The 19,284-nt window shown below is 33.4% G+C and overlaps 1 protein-coding gene across 1 annotated transcript in view; it reads left to right on the top strand.

The window, feature by feature from the left end:
- Nucleotides 1-13,935, top strand: part of LOC106122647 (organic cation transporter protein) — a 19,427-nt gene extending 5,492 nt beyond the window's left edge. The window contains exons 3-6 of the mRNA XM_013318741.1: nucleotides 6,285-6,540; nucleotides 10,213-10,845; nucleotides 12,121-12,299; nucleotides 13,696-13,935. Of these exons, the coding sequence (XP_013174195.1) occupies nucleotides 6,285-6,540; nucleotides 10,213-10,845; nucleotides 12,121-12,299; nucleotides 13,696-13,884 (1,257 nt within the window). The 3' untranslated portion in view covers nucleotides 13,885-13,935. The remainder of the gene's footprint in view (nucleotides 1-6,284; nucleotides 6,541-10,212; nucleotides 10,846-12,120; nucleotides 12,300-13,695) is intronic.
- The last annotated feature ends 5,349 nt before the right edge of the window (nucleotides 13,936-19,284 follow it).

Here is a 19,284-nt window from a genome sequence, read left to right as displayed (position 1 = left end):
AATCATTGGAAATAGTAAAATGAATTAAAAACAAATTATCGTTAAATTATTTTAAAACAATTCACATACAATTTGTATCTTGTACACTGAAAGCATTTTCATTGCAAATTATTTACCTACAGACTTTGACTTTTAAGATACAGGATCTGTCAAGCGCGCTCATATCTCCTTTATCAAATGATAACTTTAAGCTACTAACACTAAGGTCTAACTTTGTTTTGACGTAAATGACTGCAAAATTTGTTCAAAATTAAAGTTTAATCTTACGTCCACTTCCTGAGAAAAGGGTCATAATATATTTAGTTCAACAGCAGTTCTTCGCCTAGTCCATTTTTCTATTGTCAAAGTCTTCACACGTTCGAACAAACAAGAGTCGTTCAACGTAAACGATACCCAAATACAATTAATAACGAATTAAATTAACACGAAATCGTTTACCTTCTCTTATTTGATAAATACTTGATCTGAGAATATTTATTGTATTACTAGCAGTCGCCCGCGACTCCGTCCGCGCGGAATTAAAATAAAGATAATTAGTAGCCTATGTGTTCTTCCAGACTATGTTCTATATTTATCATAATTTTCATCTAGAGCCGTTCTGGAAATGCCTTTAACAAAAATCCGTCCATCTATTCAAACATTCACGTTTATAATATTAGTAAGATTTTATTGAATGGTTGCATCCAACTCGACCTTGAAGATCGTACGATAATCTTACTAATATTATAAATGTGAATGTTTAGATGGATGGATGGATGTTTGTTTGAAGGTATCTCCAGAACGGCTGAACGGTAAAACTAAGTTAAGATTTTTTATTCCGGAGTCACGGGCGACAGCTAGTCTTTTACAATAGAATTTTTAAATCATAATCTAGTACATCATCATCATCAGCTCACTATACGTCCCTACCGAGAGGCTCGGAGCCTACCCTAAGTTAAGGGCGATATTAAACTATAATTATGAAGTCATAATACTAATAATTAACTATGGCCTAGTCACCGTTAACTTAGGGTAGGCTCCGAGCCCCTCGGTGGAGACGTAAAGTGAGCTGATGATGAATACTAATGATATTATAATTTATAACTTCTATTATAAAAATACGAACTCTAAATAGCATGATTTATTTTAATTTTTAATCAGTCTTATCACAACACGCGAACTTATTTCTTAGACTTGCACTCGTTTACTCGCTTTCAAGCCTTAAAAATATGAATAAAACATTTATATTTGCGTTTTTGTTTACAATTAGCTAAATTCTAGTCCCGGTCGTGTTGATAATAAAGTCATTATTACAGTGAGGTCGTATATATTATAAAAGATAATTTGTATATATAAACACAGGGAACGCTCGCTTGCTTGAGTTAATGTTTCAAAATTATGTCTCTGAGCAATTTGTTCATAATTAATACCTTTTGTGTGCATTCTATTGAAAAAATTACTATGACAAATTTTGTTTACGGATAGAATACAGCGCGAGTTTTGACAGAAATAGTTTCCAATTTAAACAAAATCACCGGAAAATATTCCATGTAATAATTGCTTGCTTTTTTAATTGAAATTAAGGAAAAAAACCTAATAAGTAGCCTTTATTTACTTCTAGACTATGTTTTATATCTATGCCAAATTTCATCGAGATCCGATGGACCGTTTTAGAAATACCTTCTAACAAACATCCATCCATCTATTTGAATATTCGCATTTATAATATTAGTAAGATTGTATTCATATTAAATCTAGAAATGTTTAATTCCATTTAAATTCTATCAAATGGATGAATTACTTAGAAAAGTAAGTGAATCAACATCAATTGAGCTCACAGTGATTCGGAGGGGAGCCAAAAATCGCATCAGATCAGTCACACGAACTGAATCCTATCTGCGTTCGAACCGATAAGTCACACGAGGGTAGAACAATCATACAGAGCAGTAGAAAATGAGGTACAATGATTTTTTTTTGTGACTGAGTAGTCACTGTTTGCCTTGAGGAGGCATTTACAGCTTCACCGGGGTTGAGGTGGCCGAGCGCAGATGACGCTTAGCCTGAACCTCGTTTAAGAGTAACAAGACTCGAGGTCTCCCTATGTAGCCTCGGCTCGGGCTGTTACTTCGTTATAGTTACCGGTACAATGATATTGTTTGAATGCACATGTAGTGACAAAAGGAAGACGAAAAGATTCGTCAAATGTGTCTGAATAGTGAGGAAGAAAATCGTGACAGTTCCATACTTTTTACACCTTTCGATTAATGTTAACATCCAACGAATGTCACATTGTCTAGAGGGGCAGTTTTGTCTTGGCATTGTATATTAAGTACGTAACGAAGACTGTAACGAAGAAAATCCGACGCTGTGCCGGTGTACCGGCGCAATACTAGCCTTATTATAATATCAACGTTTATGTCCCCTCACTAATCAGTCTGACACTTGACTTGGTAACAAAAGCACGCCATTCACGGATTCTAAATAGTAATGTCTAAACGTACTTCAATCTAGCGTCCTGTTTCAATGTTCTGTCCTCGTGTGAAACTTAAAGAGAGGTTCTACGTGCTGTCGACACTCATTACTTACCGATAAATACTCTGTGTCAGGCCATATCATGTAACATTGAGCAATGATTTGCATCACATGTTCTGGATTACATTGGTGGTATTTTCCATGTTCTCGACAGTGTACAAAGTTTCCATTGATTTTATTGCATAATACCGGCCTGTCTCAACTTCGAACTGGTGGTTTATATTTAAAACCACCTTAAAAAATTATACATATAGATTATATTACTTAGGGATTATAATTACTATATTAGAGCGTCTGTGGCTCAGTGGTCAAGCGCTTGACTAGCAATCTGCAGGTCCTGTGTTCAAGTCCCGCCATGTTCCAATGTGTTTTTCGATATCCGATTTACATATGTACATTTATCCGACGTTCTTACGGTGATGGAAAACATCGTGATGCAACCTGCACGTATCTGAGAATTCAAAGATATGTGTGAAGTCAACCAAACCGCACTTGGCCAGCGTGGTTGACTATGGCCTAATCGCCCTTAACTTAAGGTAGGCTCCGAGCCCCTCGGTGGTGACGTATAGTGAGATGATGTGTGAATGTAGAAAGAATTTTTATAATTTGTCCAGTAGTTTTTTTTTGTTTATTTGTCACAAAGTTACATAAATAAAAATGTTAGCTCTTTATTATTATTTCTGTAGATTCCAGACTTACCAACGAAGTAAATATAATTCAAAGCTTACAATGAGGCTAACGTGTGCGACGTCGAAAAAATTTTAATTGATTTCACGAATGAAATCGATAATCCAGACGCATACTCATATCAAGCGATGCAAGTTCGATGTCGAAATTGCAGTGCCAATGTTAGAACCTTTTTTCACTAGCGCGGCTATCAACGCGACTCAGACTCCCGACTGTATACTCAAAAACACTAAACAGCACGTTGGCTAATATTTGGCAAATGGTATTGGCCATCTTATACAACGGGTGTTTATACCTTGATATATATAATTATGTCTAACTAGTTGGCTCTAGATTTGATTGTTGTCGATTTAATCTTATTAATGCGAGAGTTTAGATGGATGTTTGAAGGTATCTTCGGACGGCTCTACGGATCTTGATGATTTTTTTTATATATCAAAAGATGGCATACGAGCAATCGGCCACCCGAAATCGCTGAAATAGCGAAGTGTCCGTTGCCCATAGACATACGCAATCGCGTATGCGTTGCCTACCTTTAATAGACGGAGGAGAGGATGCACAGAAAGAAAATATTTTCCCTTCCCATGCATCCTCTCATCCGGAAAGTCCACTTCCACTTTCCTTCTAAGAAAAAGGGTGGGAAGGGAAAGAGGACTAAATTAGGCCTCCGGGACGCGAAGATGAGCATAGTCTAAAAGAACACATAGGCTACTTATTAAGTTTTTCTTTAACAACGCGCGAACGGTGTCGCGGGTGACAGCTAGTAATAACAGTGAGACAGCTTAGTGGAAAAAGGTTTTTACATTTAAGCTTCGGGACAATTGCAATGTGTAAGCCATTGTTGCTAGAACGCTTTAAGCCCCATAACTCAATAGGTCTCGTTTTCAATACATTCAATGGAAAGCCTTAACTTTTCATTCAGTTAGCAATTTTGTTGATATTAATAGGGTGGGTGCACGAAATTTTTTAATAACAGATGCTTAATTTCGAAAACGTATCACAATAGTTTTTGGTGAAATCAAGTGAATGATAACCCTTCTGTATAAATAATTGTACGTTTTAAAACATATACATTTTATGCGTCATACCGTAGGTTTCTGAGACCAAAATCCCCGTGTAAAACGTATTGTTATCTCCGTTTTGTCAAAGATAATGATAGGGATGACGATATGTTTTATAGAAAAATCTCAGAAACTAACGTCAAATAGAAAACAAATAGCCTGAATCGTACAAATTTAAATCTTAATTATTTTACTTCTTACTAATATTATAAATGCGAATTATTCAAATTTTCGTGAGGCATAATACTAAACTGATATATAAACACGGCTAAACACTCACGTACATTCGTCCGGTGGCGGCACCGACTAGTTTCGAGCCCATCGCTCGCTTTTCGAGGTCACGCATGAGCGACGGGCCGCGTCCGCGAAATAATACCAGTACCACTCATCCTGATGAAGGGCCCCCGATGGGCTCGAAACTAGTCGGTGCCGCCACCGGACGAATATATGTACTTGAGTGTTTAGCCGTGTTTATATATCAGTTTAGTATAAATTCGAATGTTTGGATGGATGGATGTTTGTTACTCGTTATCTCTAAAACCGCTCAACGGATCTCTATGAAATTTAGCATTGATGTAGAACATAGTCTGGAAGAACACATAGACTACTAATTATTTTTTATTTCCGCGTGGACGGATTCGCGGACTACGGCTTTTTTCGTAAAATACATTTTAATTTCACTATGTGTTATTTCCATTAATGATTTCAGTTCAGTTTATGTAATATTTAATAGAATAACTTGAAAAAAAAATGACGCAACTAATCTTACGTAAAGTCATCGCCGTTTATAATTGTGATTTACTACGCTAAATAATGTGTGTGAGTCAGACTTGAATTTTCATCCATTTCTCCACGTATTTGCATTTCTTACCATGATCATATTATGAACTACAAGCTGTCGCCCGCGATTCCGTTTGCGCGAAATTAAAAAAAAAACGTAATTGATAGCCTATGTCTTACAGGCCATGTTTTACATCTATGTTAAATTTCAGCAAATCCATGCAACCGTTCTGGAGATTCCTTCAAACATACATCCATCTAAACATTCGCATTTATAATATAAGTAAGATATGAAGAGTACAAAATGTAAATAAGATTTTATTTATTACGTCGGAATCCGATGCCGAAACACTCATACGAAGATATATCGGCATCCTTGTCATTCTACATGACAAAACTGAGATAAATATATATTTTTAAATGAATGTTCGCCAGTGTTAACTCACGGTAGAGAAAAAATAAGGCTTAATTTTAGTATTCTTACAAACAATAGACTTAACCCTTAGTAGCCTGATTTATAATCGAAAGTGATTTATTTTTAATATTACTGTGTTTGCTCAATAAAATAAAACAATAATTAAATTTGTTTTTTTTTTTTAATTTCGTTGAAAAGAATATTATACAACAGTAAAATAGGTACAGCCAACCTATAAAAAAAACTAATAATAATGTGAACATTCGGTTTAAAAGATTGGTATCAAAATTGAAACTCTAGGCTACTATGGGTTAACGCTCATTTTATATTAAAAAGCAAAAGGAAAAATAAGACGAAGCTAAGTCAAATACGACCATAAACAAGCGGAGTTTATTTTGGCGAATTTTCAACTCCCGTTTGTCTCTTTATAAATTCAACAAAGATGCGCGGGGAAGCCATTTTGATTTTTTACTATTTAAGCTTACTTTACCTTTAGTATCTCTTCTTTGAAATATGTGACCTTTTTGGTTTTTTTATTCATAAGGATTGTACATACTTGTGTGTGTTGCCAGCCTACACCTTTATTTGTTAGTTACAACTTTTTTTTTACCTGAGTTCATCAAAATACCGAAAAAGCTGACCTTAAAAACCTGCAAGAAGTTGTAGATCTGTTGCATTCCTTAGGATAGAGAAAGGGTACAGAAAATAGATTTTTCTGCATTTTGCTATGGTATCCTTCTGAATGTTCTTAACCTTCATGGATAAATTCATCCTCTTTACTTCTGACTGGTAATAATAAAAAATAAATAGAATTTTCTTTTTTTTTCCAGTTCAATCTCGCCTGCCAGGATTGGAAGCGATCATTGGTCGGTACAGTCCACAATGCTGGGTTCTTCCTCTCGATTCCACTGACCGGTTTAATTTCTGACAAGTATGGTCGTCGACTTGCATTGGTCTTCGCTTGTGTGACCAGCGGAATCTTTGGTGTTATCCGAGCGTTCTCATTGAATTACAACATGTTTATTATACTCGAATTCTTGGAGCCGGCGATCGGAGGTGGAATTTATACAGCGTGTTTTGTTTTGGGTAAGTGAAGGTTCACTCAAGTGATTAAATTGAAATCCAAATATATAAATGTCGTTATTTGTACGATATAAGTTTTTTTTGTAATGTTTATATTATTATATTAATATGGGAAACATACTGTACATATATAATATTATTTGTTTATTTTTTTTCTAACAAATGGCTTTAGGAATAAAATAAAATAAAAATGGAAGAAATCTTCTATTATACAAAGATTTTAAAAATAAATAGAAATTATAGCATCTAATTCACGAATAGTTTTTTAGTAAAAGCTGTTCAATTTCTGTGGTAATACAGAGCTATCCTTTTTTTTAAGAGGGGGAATGCGTTACGCATACCGGGTGCCTCGGGGAAAGCCACTCCGGTTATATGGGACTCTCTCCACATCCCTAAAGGGACAAGGAGCCTACCCACTAAACCCCCTCTGGTTCCCTCGGCACACTGTTTACCGTGGTGTGGCCATATGTTAATACTCTTTGCACACGATATAGAGCTATCCTAGCACGCTCTTATAAAATAAAATAGTTATTTAATGTAAAATAAGGAAATATTGAAAATAAAACCTTTTCTAGGTATTTACATTTTTTTTCATATTTATAGGCATCTCATTAAATTATCCCATTTTTTATTAAACATATTAATTCCAAGTCGAATGAGATTCTTTGCTTCCTATTAATAAATAGCTTACATGCCTTACAATAAATTATAGAAGCAACTTTATTTTAATATACGTATGAACTTGGAAAATAATATGTAACGTAAACAATCGAGTTATTTATGCTGTTGTTAAGTTATTAGAAACAGGATTATTATTAACTGGCAATTACACGCGAGTTCGTCTGCGCGGAATTAAAAAAAAAAACGAAAAACAATTATAGTCTATGTCAACCGGGCATAATGTAGCTTCCCATCAGTGAACGAATTTTTCAAATCGGTCCAGTAATTTCGGAGCCTGTTCAATGCAAACAAACAAATCTCTTCTCTTTATAATAAAAGCCAACGAGCCCGTCCGCGCGGAATTAAGAAAACTTAATTAGTAGCCTATGTTTTCTTCCAGATTATGTTCTACATCTAAGACAAATTTCAACGTCATCCGTTGAGCCGTTCTGAACATACTTTCAGCCATGCATCCATCTAAACATTCGCATTTATAATATTAGTATGAAATAAGATGTGTTGACTAACTGTGTTGCGCGGTTTCCTTCACTGCATTAATTGCTACGGGTCTCTACTTTGCGGTATAAAAAATATTAAAGATCATTTATGTTAAAGTATAATACTTATAAAATATAATGAACTTACTTTGAAATAATAAAGGTCAATGTTTACGGAACTCTAGATTGTTAGTAGACCGGTAGGAACGTGTTAACTTCCTGATCATATGATTGATTAGTTAAAATAATACGTAAAGATCTATCTCATGGTTGTAATAAATTAATTAAAAAAATATACTTAAATGAATAACGATCAAACTCAATCTATCGTAAAGATTGTAACTTATTTTGATTACTTTGTAAGCGTGGATGTATAAAAATATATCGATCGCCTTATAAAAGATAGGTCAAGTATTTCAAATGAAATTTGTAGTAAACATTACGCTAATTTAAATATTCAAAAGTTGGCTGTAAATAGAATTACCTTTAAACAACTTTCATCTATTAAAAAAAACAAAACAAAATTGATACGCTTCAAATAATTCGTACAGTTAATCGTCGATTACTTTTTATCATCGCTCTATTCAACCATAATAAATGAGGTCATGAAAAAGTTAAGCTAAATTCGTATTACTAAATATAATACTGGCATTCCCTTAACTTTTTTATTTACATTATTTGTATTTGGAGTGCCTAAATTCAGTTACATTCTTTTTAAAAAAAAAAAAAATTATTTGTGGCCAAGTCTATAAATTTAAAATTGGAATCAAAACAATATCTAGTTTAATTCTTAATAATTCATAAAAAATCTGAGACCAAACAGGCCGTTTAAAACATCTTACTAATATTAAAAATGCTAAATTTTAGATGGATGTATGTTTGTTTGATTGGCTCAACTGATGTCGATATTTGTCATAGATGTAGAACATAGATTGGAAGAACACGTAGGCTAATTATTAAGTTTTTTTAATTTACGCGGATGGAGTTGCGGGAAACGCCTAGTATTAAAGTATTATTTCTATTTTGTCACAGAAACCCACAATAAAACGTTTAAAAACAAGGCTTATTATAACTGTTAAGTGTTTTTTTTTCTGTATTTAAAGGGCAAAAGTTAAAGGGTAAATTATTTGTTAGGTAACGAACCTTTAACCTTTTTAATAATAAAAAAACATACTAATCAATCTTCTTTAATAGTACGTCAATAAGCATCATCTTTGATGTTTCACCTTTAACGCCTCATCAGTTCCTTGTGACTAATTAAATGTTTTCGTTGAATGCTCGCTTCCGTAACATTTGTTTTATGTTCCTGAACAATGACGGATCAAATAATTCAAGTTTCCGTTAAAAACACTACGTATTTTTTTGATCACTGAACACATTGATCGTAGTTAACTGATTTAAACATATCGTTATTTTGTCTAAGATTTTATACAGAGTTTTCGATCTCAGAAATCTTCGGTATGTTTTTTTTAATTCGCCGACGATAAAGACAAAGAGGAAATTTAGTCTTTTTTACTAAATATTATAAATGCGAATGTTTAGATGGATGGATGGATTGAAGTTTGAGTTTATATACATGTCAAACGGATCTCAATGAAATTTGGTGTACATATAGAACATAGTCTAAAAAACACATATGCTACTACTTGTTTTTTTTTTTTAATTCCGCGTGGACAAAGTCGCGGGCAACAGCTACTCTACAAGTCTAAGTATACAGTCTTAAATGTAATTAAGCTACAGGCTCTAAGTAATCATATCTGTTATCGTTGTATTATTCTTGACCATACCCGTGCTACTAAGTTTTCAAAAGTTTCTACAACTTGCCCACTAAATTTACTTCGCAATAGTTCCATTCAGAAAGGCGGGGTTACGTTTTCGTCCGCAACATTACTTAACGTCTATTTATGTTACTTTAGAACTTTGTACGACTAAACGTGCTAGTTTATAAAGAAAACTGTTAGTTATATGTACAGCTTTTAAAAGGTTGATAGAAATTAGGTTCTTACATTTCTCATACATCAAGCTCGATATAATTCCCTACTGAGTGTAGAATGACTAGACCATAATCAACCACGCTGGCCCAGCATATGTGCATGTTGCATCACGATGTTTCCTTCACCGTAAGAACGTCGGATAAATGTACATATGTAAATCTAGTATTGAAAAGCATATTGGTACACGGCGTTATTTGAACCCAGGACCGGCAAATGTCGTGTGCTTAACCCCTGATCCACCGACACTCTTTCTTATTAATACATCTTTCTAAATATTAGGGGAAATAATGATAATTTTAGTTTTAAATCTTTCTGATTGAAGCAGATTAAGGTCCCTTGGATTTTCTATATTCAAATTTAATAAACAATTAGTAAAGAGGAATTACATAGACATTTTTTCTTTATCCTTTTCAGTATTGAATATAAAGTAAAAACAAAAATCATTAACATTGTATAAATTACAACATTTTTGATACTATTATTTGCGCATGACCTATCGTATAATCAAGATTTTTTTTTTCCAGCCTTGGAGTTAGTCGGACCGAAAGGTCGTGTGTTCGTCAGTCTACTCTTCAACACGATGTTCATTCTTGGTGGCGTGACTGTCACCTTGTTGTTCTGGTGGCTGCAGAATTGGCGACACCTTCTCCTCATCATCTATACCCCTGCTATCTTCGTCTTCTTATATATGTGGATGTTAACAGAAAGCTTCCGATGGTTCTTCAGCAAAGGTCGTTATGAAGAAGGTTTAAATGCTTTAATTAAATCAGAGAAAATGAACAATGTGACTGTCCCAAAAGAACATTACAATCAAGTGGAAAAACACGCAATGCAACAAAGAGAAGCAAAAAAATTTGAAAACAGAGAAAGTAATCAGTCATCTTTTAGACAAATTTTATCATCAGCTATGATTTGGAAGAGAGTTTTTATTTGTTCTTTCCTCTGGTCATCATCTACTTTAGTGTATTACGGTCTTTCTATCAATGCTATAGAATTATCTGGGAATAGCTACTTGAATTATATCGTTGTTATTGTCATTGAAGCTCCTGCAAATGTATGTAAATTAATATTCTTGGACAGATTTGGAAGAAAAAAGGTCATTGCAATCGCTTACATTTTAACTGGATTAATTTTAATTAACTACGGATTCCTTCCAGGTTAGTAAATATTACGTTTAAATATATTTATGACAGTTATATATACTTTTAGACTATGTTAGAATCCTTTGGAGCGAATTGCGCGCTTTTATCAAGTGTCAGATTGATTAGTGAGGGGACATAAACATTTATGTTTTAATAAGGCTAGTGTTGCGCGAGACACCGGTACAGTATCGGTTTTATCTTTCGAGCATTACAGAGGTAATTATAGGCAGATTAGCTATTCAATTATTATTATACTAATTAAGTTATAATCTACTATATCTTAGTTGTAGAATAATGATGCTCACCTGCTTACCTGATATTGATTGATTACCTTTCTCAACATAATACCATTTACAAATTAGTTAACAGTGATAGAGCCCGCTTTAACATCTTCGCACGAATTGGCCCGGCTCGCCCGGTGAAATACCACGACCACACAGAAGACAGGCGTCAAGTGGAAGCTATTCCGCGTTTCGTCTGATGAGTGTGTGTCTCGGAAGCCTTATATAGTCCTGTTTCCCTTCCCACCCTCTTTCTTACAAGGAAAGGATGGGAAGTGGAAGTGGACTTTCCGGATGGGAGGATGCATGGAAAGGGAAAATATTTTCTTTCTGTGTATCCTCTCCTCCGTCGATGAAAGTTAGGCAACGCATATGCAATTGCTTATGTCTATGGGCAACGGTCATTTTCGCTATTTCAGCGATTTCAGATGACCGCTCGCTCGTTAGCCACCGTATAAAATAAGAAAAAAGTTAACCGTTTAATATGAAAGCTCCAATAATGTTTTTACATACACTTTGTTATTCATATAAAACATTTTTTTTTGTATTTCAAGCCTACTTTCTCCTTAGCCTTCGAAATATATTGCAAACAATTTATAAAAGGTACAAGCAAAGTATTCAGTTTCTGTAAGTTATCAAACGAAATACGCAAACTGAATACGTTATCGTGAATATTTTATACGAAAATACAAGAATGACAGAGAAATGAAAACATAATATGTATGTTTTCAACAAATATATGAAGCTTTTATCCAAACTAAACCTTACCAAAATGTCGCTAAGAATAGCAATTACGTAATCGAAAATTTGCTAATATTTTTTTACAGGTGTCCTAAACGAAAAAAACGGTAAACTATTTTCAAAATGACACATGAAGACCGTTAACGTTTGAATTATTAATCTGTAGTTAAAATCTGCTTCATTAAAAAAAAACTACTATGTTTCTACCTAGTTATAAGTGTAACATAACCTACAAACTATTATCATTAACATCATTTAATTTTTTTAGATGGCAATTGGTCTACTGTATTTTACTTGGGTGGAAAGTTCTTCATAACACTCGCCTACAATTCTTTATATGTGTTCGCGGCTGAAGTATTCCCAACAGACTACAGGACCACATTACTAGCTGTGTGTTCTACTATCGGAAAGATTGGTTCCACTATCGCACCACAAACACCGCTATTGGTAAGAAATATTAAATAATCTTTCTTTATATAATATAATTAGGTTATTTGAAATGTATTCCTTGTAATGATTCCAACTAAGCTTCACGCTTGTACTAAAATAGTTCACAATAGTAGAATGAAAAGGTTTTAAAAGGAACGTTTAAAACAATAACTATTAGACTATTGGCGCTTTGTCAAAATTTATAGTGCATTATTTACTGACTTTTGGCTTTATTAACCACAAGCATTTGCGTACGAATACGTCCATGCGAACTTAAAAAAATTCTAATAAACATAAACAATATCATGGATAGTGTAGCTACCCAGCATGAAAATAATTATTTAAATCGGTTCAGTAATTTCGTCGCATGCAATGCAAACAACCAAACAAATATTTCCTCATTATATATTATTTAAGATAAATTATGTTTAAAATACTTCCATAAACAAAAAAATATCAAAACTATAGAATAAAACTGGGTTTTTACGTAAAACTTCCACTGAAAATAATATTTGATACACAAAACGCCTTTACAAAGTTAATAGTCAAATTTCACGTTCGTATTTTGCTATTCAATTACTAGTAAATCGGATATACGAGTAAAGAGGAATTCATTATCCGTATAGTTTGTTACAAAATTGATTTCGATTACTGTGAAATAAATTAATGTTTGATTCGTCAGATTAAATACTCTCTCTCCATTGATTTCAATATATTCTTTTAGCTTTTACTGAGTACGTTAAATGGAATAACAAAGGACGGAAGTTCGATTACAATTCGAATTTATATTTTAATCTTATAGACATTTCTCAATATTAGTTTATTATACACTATACATAAATTTAGTTCTTTAAACCAAGCAATTTTTCCCACATTACACTATCTATCTCGGAAACAGCTCTGTTTTCATGTTTTGTTTTTAAATGCAATTTAAAATGCGTCCCAGAGGCCAAATTTAGTCCTCTTTCCCGTCTCACCCTTATTCTTATAAGGAAAGGATAGGAAGCGTAAGTGGACTTGCGTATGTTGATGGGCCACGGTTACTTTGCTATTTCAGCGATTTCTGGTGGCCACTCGCTCGTTTGGCTCGGAAAAAATCAGTAAATTTATTTACCTATTTTATTTTAAATTATTATTAATTAAGTTATAAAATTCTGAACATATCAAAAGGGAACTTCCCTTTAGGCGTAACTACCGAGTCGAACACTATTAAATTTAATAATTATATGTAAATATTTATCTATACTCATATTATACAAAAGAAAGATTTGATTGAATTGTAGACTCCAAAACTACTGAACCGATTTGAAAATATCTTATACTGTTGAAAAAATACGGTCTGTCCCCGAGTGACAGATTATTTTTATTACTATTTTTTTATTTAAATCTATAATTTTAATATTTCTGTTTTCAGGCGAAATTTTACATCTACTTACCAACAATACTCTTCGGTTGTATGGCAACATTATCAGGTTTCCTTGTATTGACTCTACCAGAGACTAATAATCAGAAATTACCAGACTCATTGAAGGAAGCGAAAGAACAAGATAGAAGAGGAACGAAGAATCAAGAAGAAAGAACAGAGACAAAGACTAAACTTTAAGTAGAATTAATTTTTATAATTAAAAAAAAAATAAAAAAAGCTAGGCTGTGAGTTGTTGTGATGTTTTAGTACAAATTAAAAGACATTTTAATTATATATTCTATTTATTTTTATAAATTCGTATCCATACTTCTATAGGATACGAAGCAAAAAGGTAGAGTAACTATGAAACTTATTAAAGTATATAATTTCATCTCTCTCACTCCTTTATAAAATGTAGAGATAACAATATATTTTTGTACAGATTCGGATTAAACCAAAGATGACTTCACCAGAGTCAGTGGTCTGTGGTAAAGAATTAGAGATATTTTAGTGGGTGTTTCCCGTTGGGCCGTTTGACCTACTAAAATAAACCCTGAAGAAAAAGTAGAAAAAAAGAGTTAAAAAACTTTACTCCAAAAGGCCAGTATTGTAAATGATAAAAGAAAACGTTCATTCAATGTTTTAGCGCCGCTAATCGAATCACGTTCAGAATTTTTATTTTTACGTGTTTTTTTTTTAGTGAAAAAGTCGCGTGCCAGCTGTAATTAGTTGCCACGACGTGATTCCATTCTTTAGCACGTGACTCGCAAATACAAATAATAAAATATATCAACGAACGCTTAAAAAGATACAAAAATCGCATATTATTTAAGTTGAAAGGAATTAGGGTCCTTTAAGAAACGAGCTTACCTCTTTCTCAAAGGTCAGCAAAGCGATATAAAATCTTTAGGTGATATCCATTAGCGGTTAGATGGACTGGCAAGAGAAGGGGCAGAATTGGCGACTTTGGCGAACTGTCGAAGACCCACTTTGGATCACTGCACCAGCGAAGTAAGTACACGAAGACGTCCTTTAGGTTTCTTATACTGTATAATTTTCAACACGTAACGTATTGCAAACAAATGAAGATTTGTCACAGTTAAAGTCAATATTAAGAAGAACTTGATAAACCTATTTTGCATTAAAAAAAAAACAAATGAATAAAAAAAAATTTATTATGAATTTTGGAAGAATTTCGACCATTTTTTTATACTTTTATACATATGTTTTGTAGTGGTTAGTTATTTAGTAAGATTATATTTTAATTGAGATAAAAAATCGTAAAAATATTATATGAAAATGGCAAGAAAGATTCTTAAGAAAGAAATATAGACGAAATGATAACCTCATTTACAACAGACTTTATAACATTGAGAAAATTGTTTTATATAATTTAAATATAATTTCTCTTTTAATGGTATATTGTTAGAAGAAAACATTTTTATATTGTCACAAAAGGTTTTCACCGTTTACTTGCAGCGGTTCATTTATATGCATCGAAAAATTGAAACTTCGATGAACTCATTATAAAATGTTAATTTTTATACATTATAAAGGTTTTATATGTGAACGAAAACGTGACCAATTTAATATTTAAATGTTTCTTTAAAAATATACAAACAATGCAATGTTCAAGATATCTTTAAGGTAAGGTAAAAGTAGTGGACCTTTAGGCTAGAAAAAAAAAACAAAAAAATAAAGAATATTTGTTTAAACGATAGCTTATGTATCCAAAAAGTCTGTAATTTATACAATACTATCTGTCGCCCGCGACTCCGTCTGCGCGGAATAAAAAAAACTTAATTAGTATCTATGCCAAATTTCAACGAGATCCATAGAGCCCATCTGTATTATTAAGATATTAAGAAGTAATATTAAGAATTAACTAATAGTAGTATCGGTAAATGGGCTAATAGCGTAATGCCTCGACCAAACCTTAAGAAACTCTCGCTAAGCAATTGGATTAAAGTTCCGTGACAAAAGTTATAGAAACCATATGCATTTTGAACAGATTCCTTTCTTCGCAACCCTGACCATTTTTTTATTATCATCATCATCATCAGCTCACTATATGTCCCTACCGAGGGGCTCGGAGCCTACCCTAAGTGCGGGTTGGTTGACTTCACACATATCTTTGAATTTCTTCTCAGACATGTGCAGGTTGCATCACGATGTTTTCCTTCACCGTAAGAACGTCGGATAAATGTACATATGTAAATCCGAAAAACACATTGGTACATAGTGGGATTCAAACTCAGGATCTGCAGATTGCAAGTCAAGTGCTAAACCCCTGAGCTACCGACGCTCTTTTTTATTATAATAAGCTTCAATATATGAAAAGTATATACACTGATCAGTTAAAATATATAAGCACATAATAAAAATATAGTAAAAGATATAACTAAACTTTACAGATCTGGAAATTACGTAAAAATACCGAAGCCGAAGTACGCAGAGAGTAACAACTAATTTGGCAAAACTCATCAAAAACTACCCACATTAGGTTCGTTCTACCCTAATATATTACAATCCACAATGGAATGCTGCGATTTCAACCCTTATCCACCCACCCCTTTGCAATTAAATACTAATAAAATAGTTCGTGAATAAAACATAGATATCATTTATTCCTCTTTTTCACGTTCCTATAAATTAACATTTTTTTTTACATTTAATAATGTGTAACTATCACACTCACAGACATTTAAATTAAGCCCTTAGTGTAGATATCTATTCTAAAATCAAAACGTTAGCACTAAACACGAGTAAGGAATAGAAAAACAATTTTCACTATACCATTTATGTGTAGAAAATTTTAAACGAAATCATTTTAATTTTAAACCTTTCCTTTCGCAACCAGTGGTGCTATCTAACAATTGGAAAATTTAAATAAAATTCATAGAAAATAAGATTCCGATTTCTTATTACGTTTATAATAACGATACATTAAAACACAGCGGCTGCCCGCGACTCCAACTGCGCGGAATTAAAAAAACATAATAGCCTATGTGTTCTTCAGTTCTATACCTTCCTTAGTTTAGTACCTTCAAACAAACATCCATCCATTAGTAAGATAAAATATTGTTGTATTTATCTCTATTTATTTCAAAGAGAACGAGAGGAATTACAATATACAATTACTATAATAATACTATCTTACAAAACAAGAAGCGTCGGTGGCTCAGTGGTCAAGCACTTGACTTGCAATCTGCAGGTCCTGGGTGCGAATCCCGCCATGTACCAATGTGTTTTTCGATTTCCGATTTATATATGTACATTTATCCGACGTTCTTACGGTGAAGGAAAACATGATGATGCAACCTGCACATATCTGAGAAGTAATTCAAAGATATGTGTGAAGTCAACCAACCCGCACTTGGCCAGCGTGGTTGAATATGGCCTAATCACCCTTAACTTAGGGTAGGCTCTGAGCCCCTCGGTAGGGACGTATAGTGAGCTGATGATGATGATCTTACAATTCTTAAAGTAAAGAATATTGTTATATAAGGCCATATACAAGTATAAAAAAGCAAAATTATAATAAAAAAATAATAACTTTCGTAACTAGGAACTTATATACAATCACTAGACCACAGTCCCATAATTACCCAAACTATCTCCGACGTTGGGATAACGACGAATTCCAGAAAACTCATCAAAAACTCTCCACATTAGGATCATTCCCCATCCTTATATTATCTAATACATAATAAAATGCCGCATTTCCGTACCCAAAGTAATCGAACTGAAACTATGTAACAAAATAATTAACAAACTCAATATTTCAACATGAAACATTTTAGTCCTCTTAGAAAAGCTGTTGAATAAATCTATTTATATTAATATTGTATTCAATAGAGGAAATCATATATTTTCTACACAATTTGCCTCTATTCGTTACAAATTTCCTTCCAATAACTATAAAAATAAATTGTACAATACTAACTTTAGCTCTCTTCATATACTCAACCATTGTTAATCATTGAAGATCTATTTTCAAAAAATAACAATGATTAAGTGATTTACCCGAACATCTAATATGCAACAACCGGAGTAGCCATGTGTAAATTAACTGTGAATCGGTTCAAAAGTTCAGCTCACATATGGGAACCGTTGAGCTGCGGTTCAAAAACTAAATTGGCATCTCACAGCTCTTCGTAATGTACTATAACTACATGAGTCGATGATCCGCAGGCTGTCTTAGGAGTTTGGAGCTCGAAACGCAAATCATAATATACATATATACAGGTACAAATTGAGCTGAGCTGCAAGTTGGTTGACTGAACTGCTTCACACACGTGAGTCCTGAGCTGATCTGCAAGTCATTAAGTTGAGTTACCCATGTCTAAGCCGCAGACTAACAAGTCATTGCGTCAGTTTCTAATCTCGAACTCTACAAATATGTATCCCTTTTATTCTCCTAAAAACAGCTGTAGTGTCAACTCTGACACATTGAACTAATGTTACCAGTGCATAAGTCGGTAGAGCAATAAATCCAGCTTCAAGCGAGGAATGCTTCATTATTACTGCGCTGTCCCCATTGTTTTGTCGTCCAGCACTGAAAGCGCTGTAGGGGCACACAAATCTAATTCATTACAGTGTTCGCAATTGTTTCACACACTGTAACAAATTTAGAAGACAGAAATTATGGCTATATCGGAAAGAAAAACTCTGTTAAACATCCCAACGAACATTGGATGTATGGATGGATGAGTGTTAGAAGGTATCTGCAGAACGGCTTAATAGATTTCGATGAAATTTGGAATAGATGTTTAACATATTCTGGAAGAACACGTATGCTACTTATTTAGGTTTGTTTTTAATTTCACACCGACGGAGCCGCAGGCAGCAGCTGTTTAGGTAATAAATAATTACCTCAGTCCATCAAAGCAGCTTAGCTATTTCTTACTTTCTTTTTAAACTATTGCAAATTAACTTGATATTTGATCTAACCTCTTTATTCAATAATAATATAAGTAGCAATGTCACATGATATTGATTCTGTCACAGCAATTGTCAACAATTCAACATGGCGGACGACAGTAATGGCGTAGCGAACACTCAAGCCGCGGGGAATTGAATAATAGAACATTTATGCGACACTCGCGTGGAAAAAAAATAGAGGTAAAAACAAAAAAAAAAACTAACAAAATCAGCATAACAAACGTTGGTTTGCATAGAATCAGAAGATTATAAAAAAAAATCCTAAAGAAATGCGAACTCCTTGGGACTCCCTAAAATAAAAAAAAGATAACTTTTCTCACATTGCGTCAGTAGCGAACCAAAAGAAGCAGAAACGAACAATTTAAAAACAAATGAGGTCGATTCATCTTACTAATATAAATGCGAATGTTTGGATGGATGTTGGTTTAAAGGTACGGCGAGAACGGCTGCATGTATCTTGTTAAAATTTGGCATAGATGTAGAATATACTCTGGAAGAACACATAGGCTACTAATAAAGTTTTTTTGCTTCCGCGCCGACGGAGTCGCGGGCAGCAGCTAGTGGGAAATATAAAGTTAAAATGCTCTACTTTATAGAAATAAAACTTTCCAAAGTTTCCAAGATTATATTACATTGAAACAAGAATAAAACTCA

The sequence above is a fragment of the Papilio xuthus genome, unplaced genomic scaffold (genome assembly GCF_000836235.2).
Source record: "Papilio xuthus unplaced genomic scaffold, Pxut_1.1 DF826923.1, whole genome shotgun sequence".
NCBI classification, from domain to species: domain Eukaryota; kingdom Metazoa; phylum Arthropoda; class Insecta; order Lepidoptera; family Papilionidae; genus Papilio; species Papilio xuthus.
This window is presented reverse-complemented; position numbering and strand designations above follow the sequence as displayed.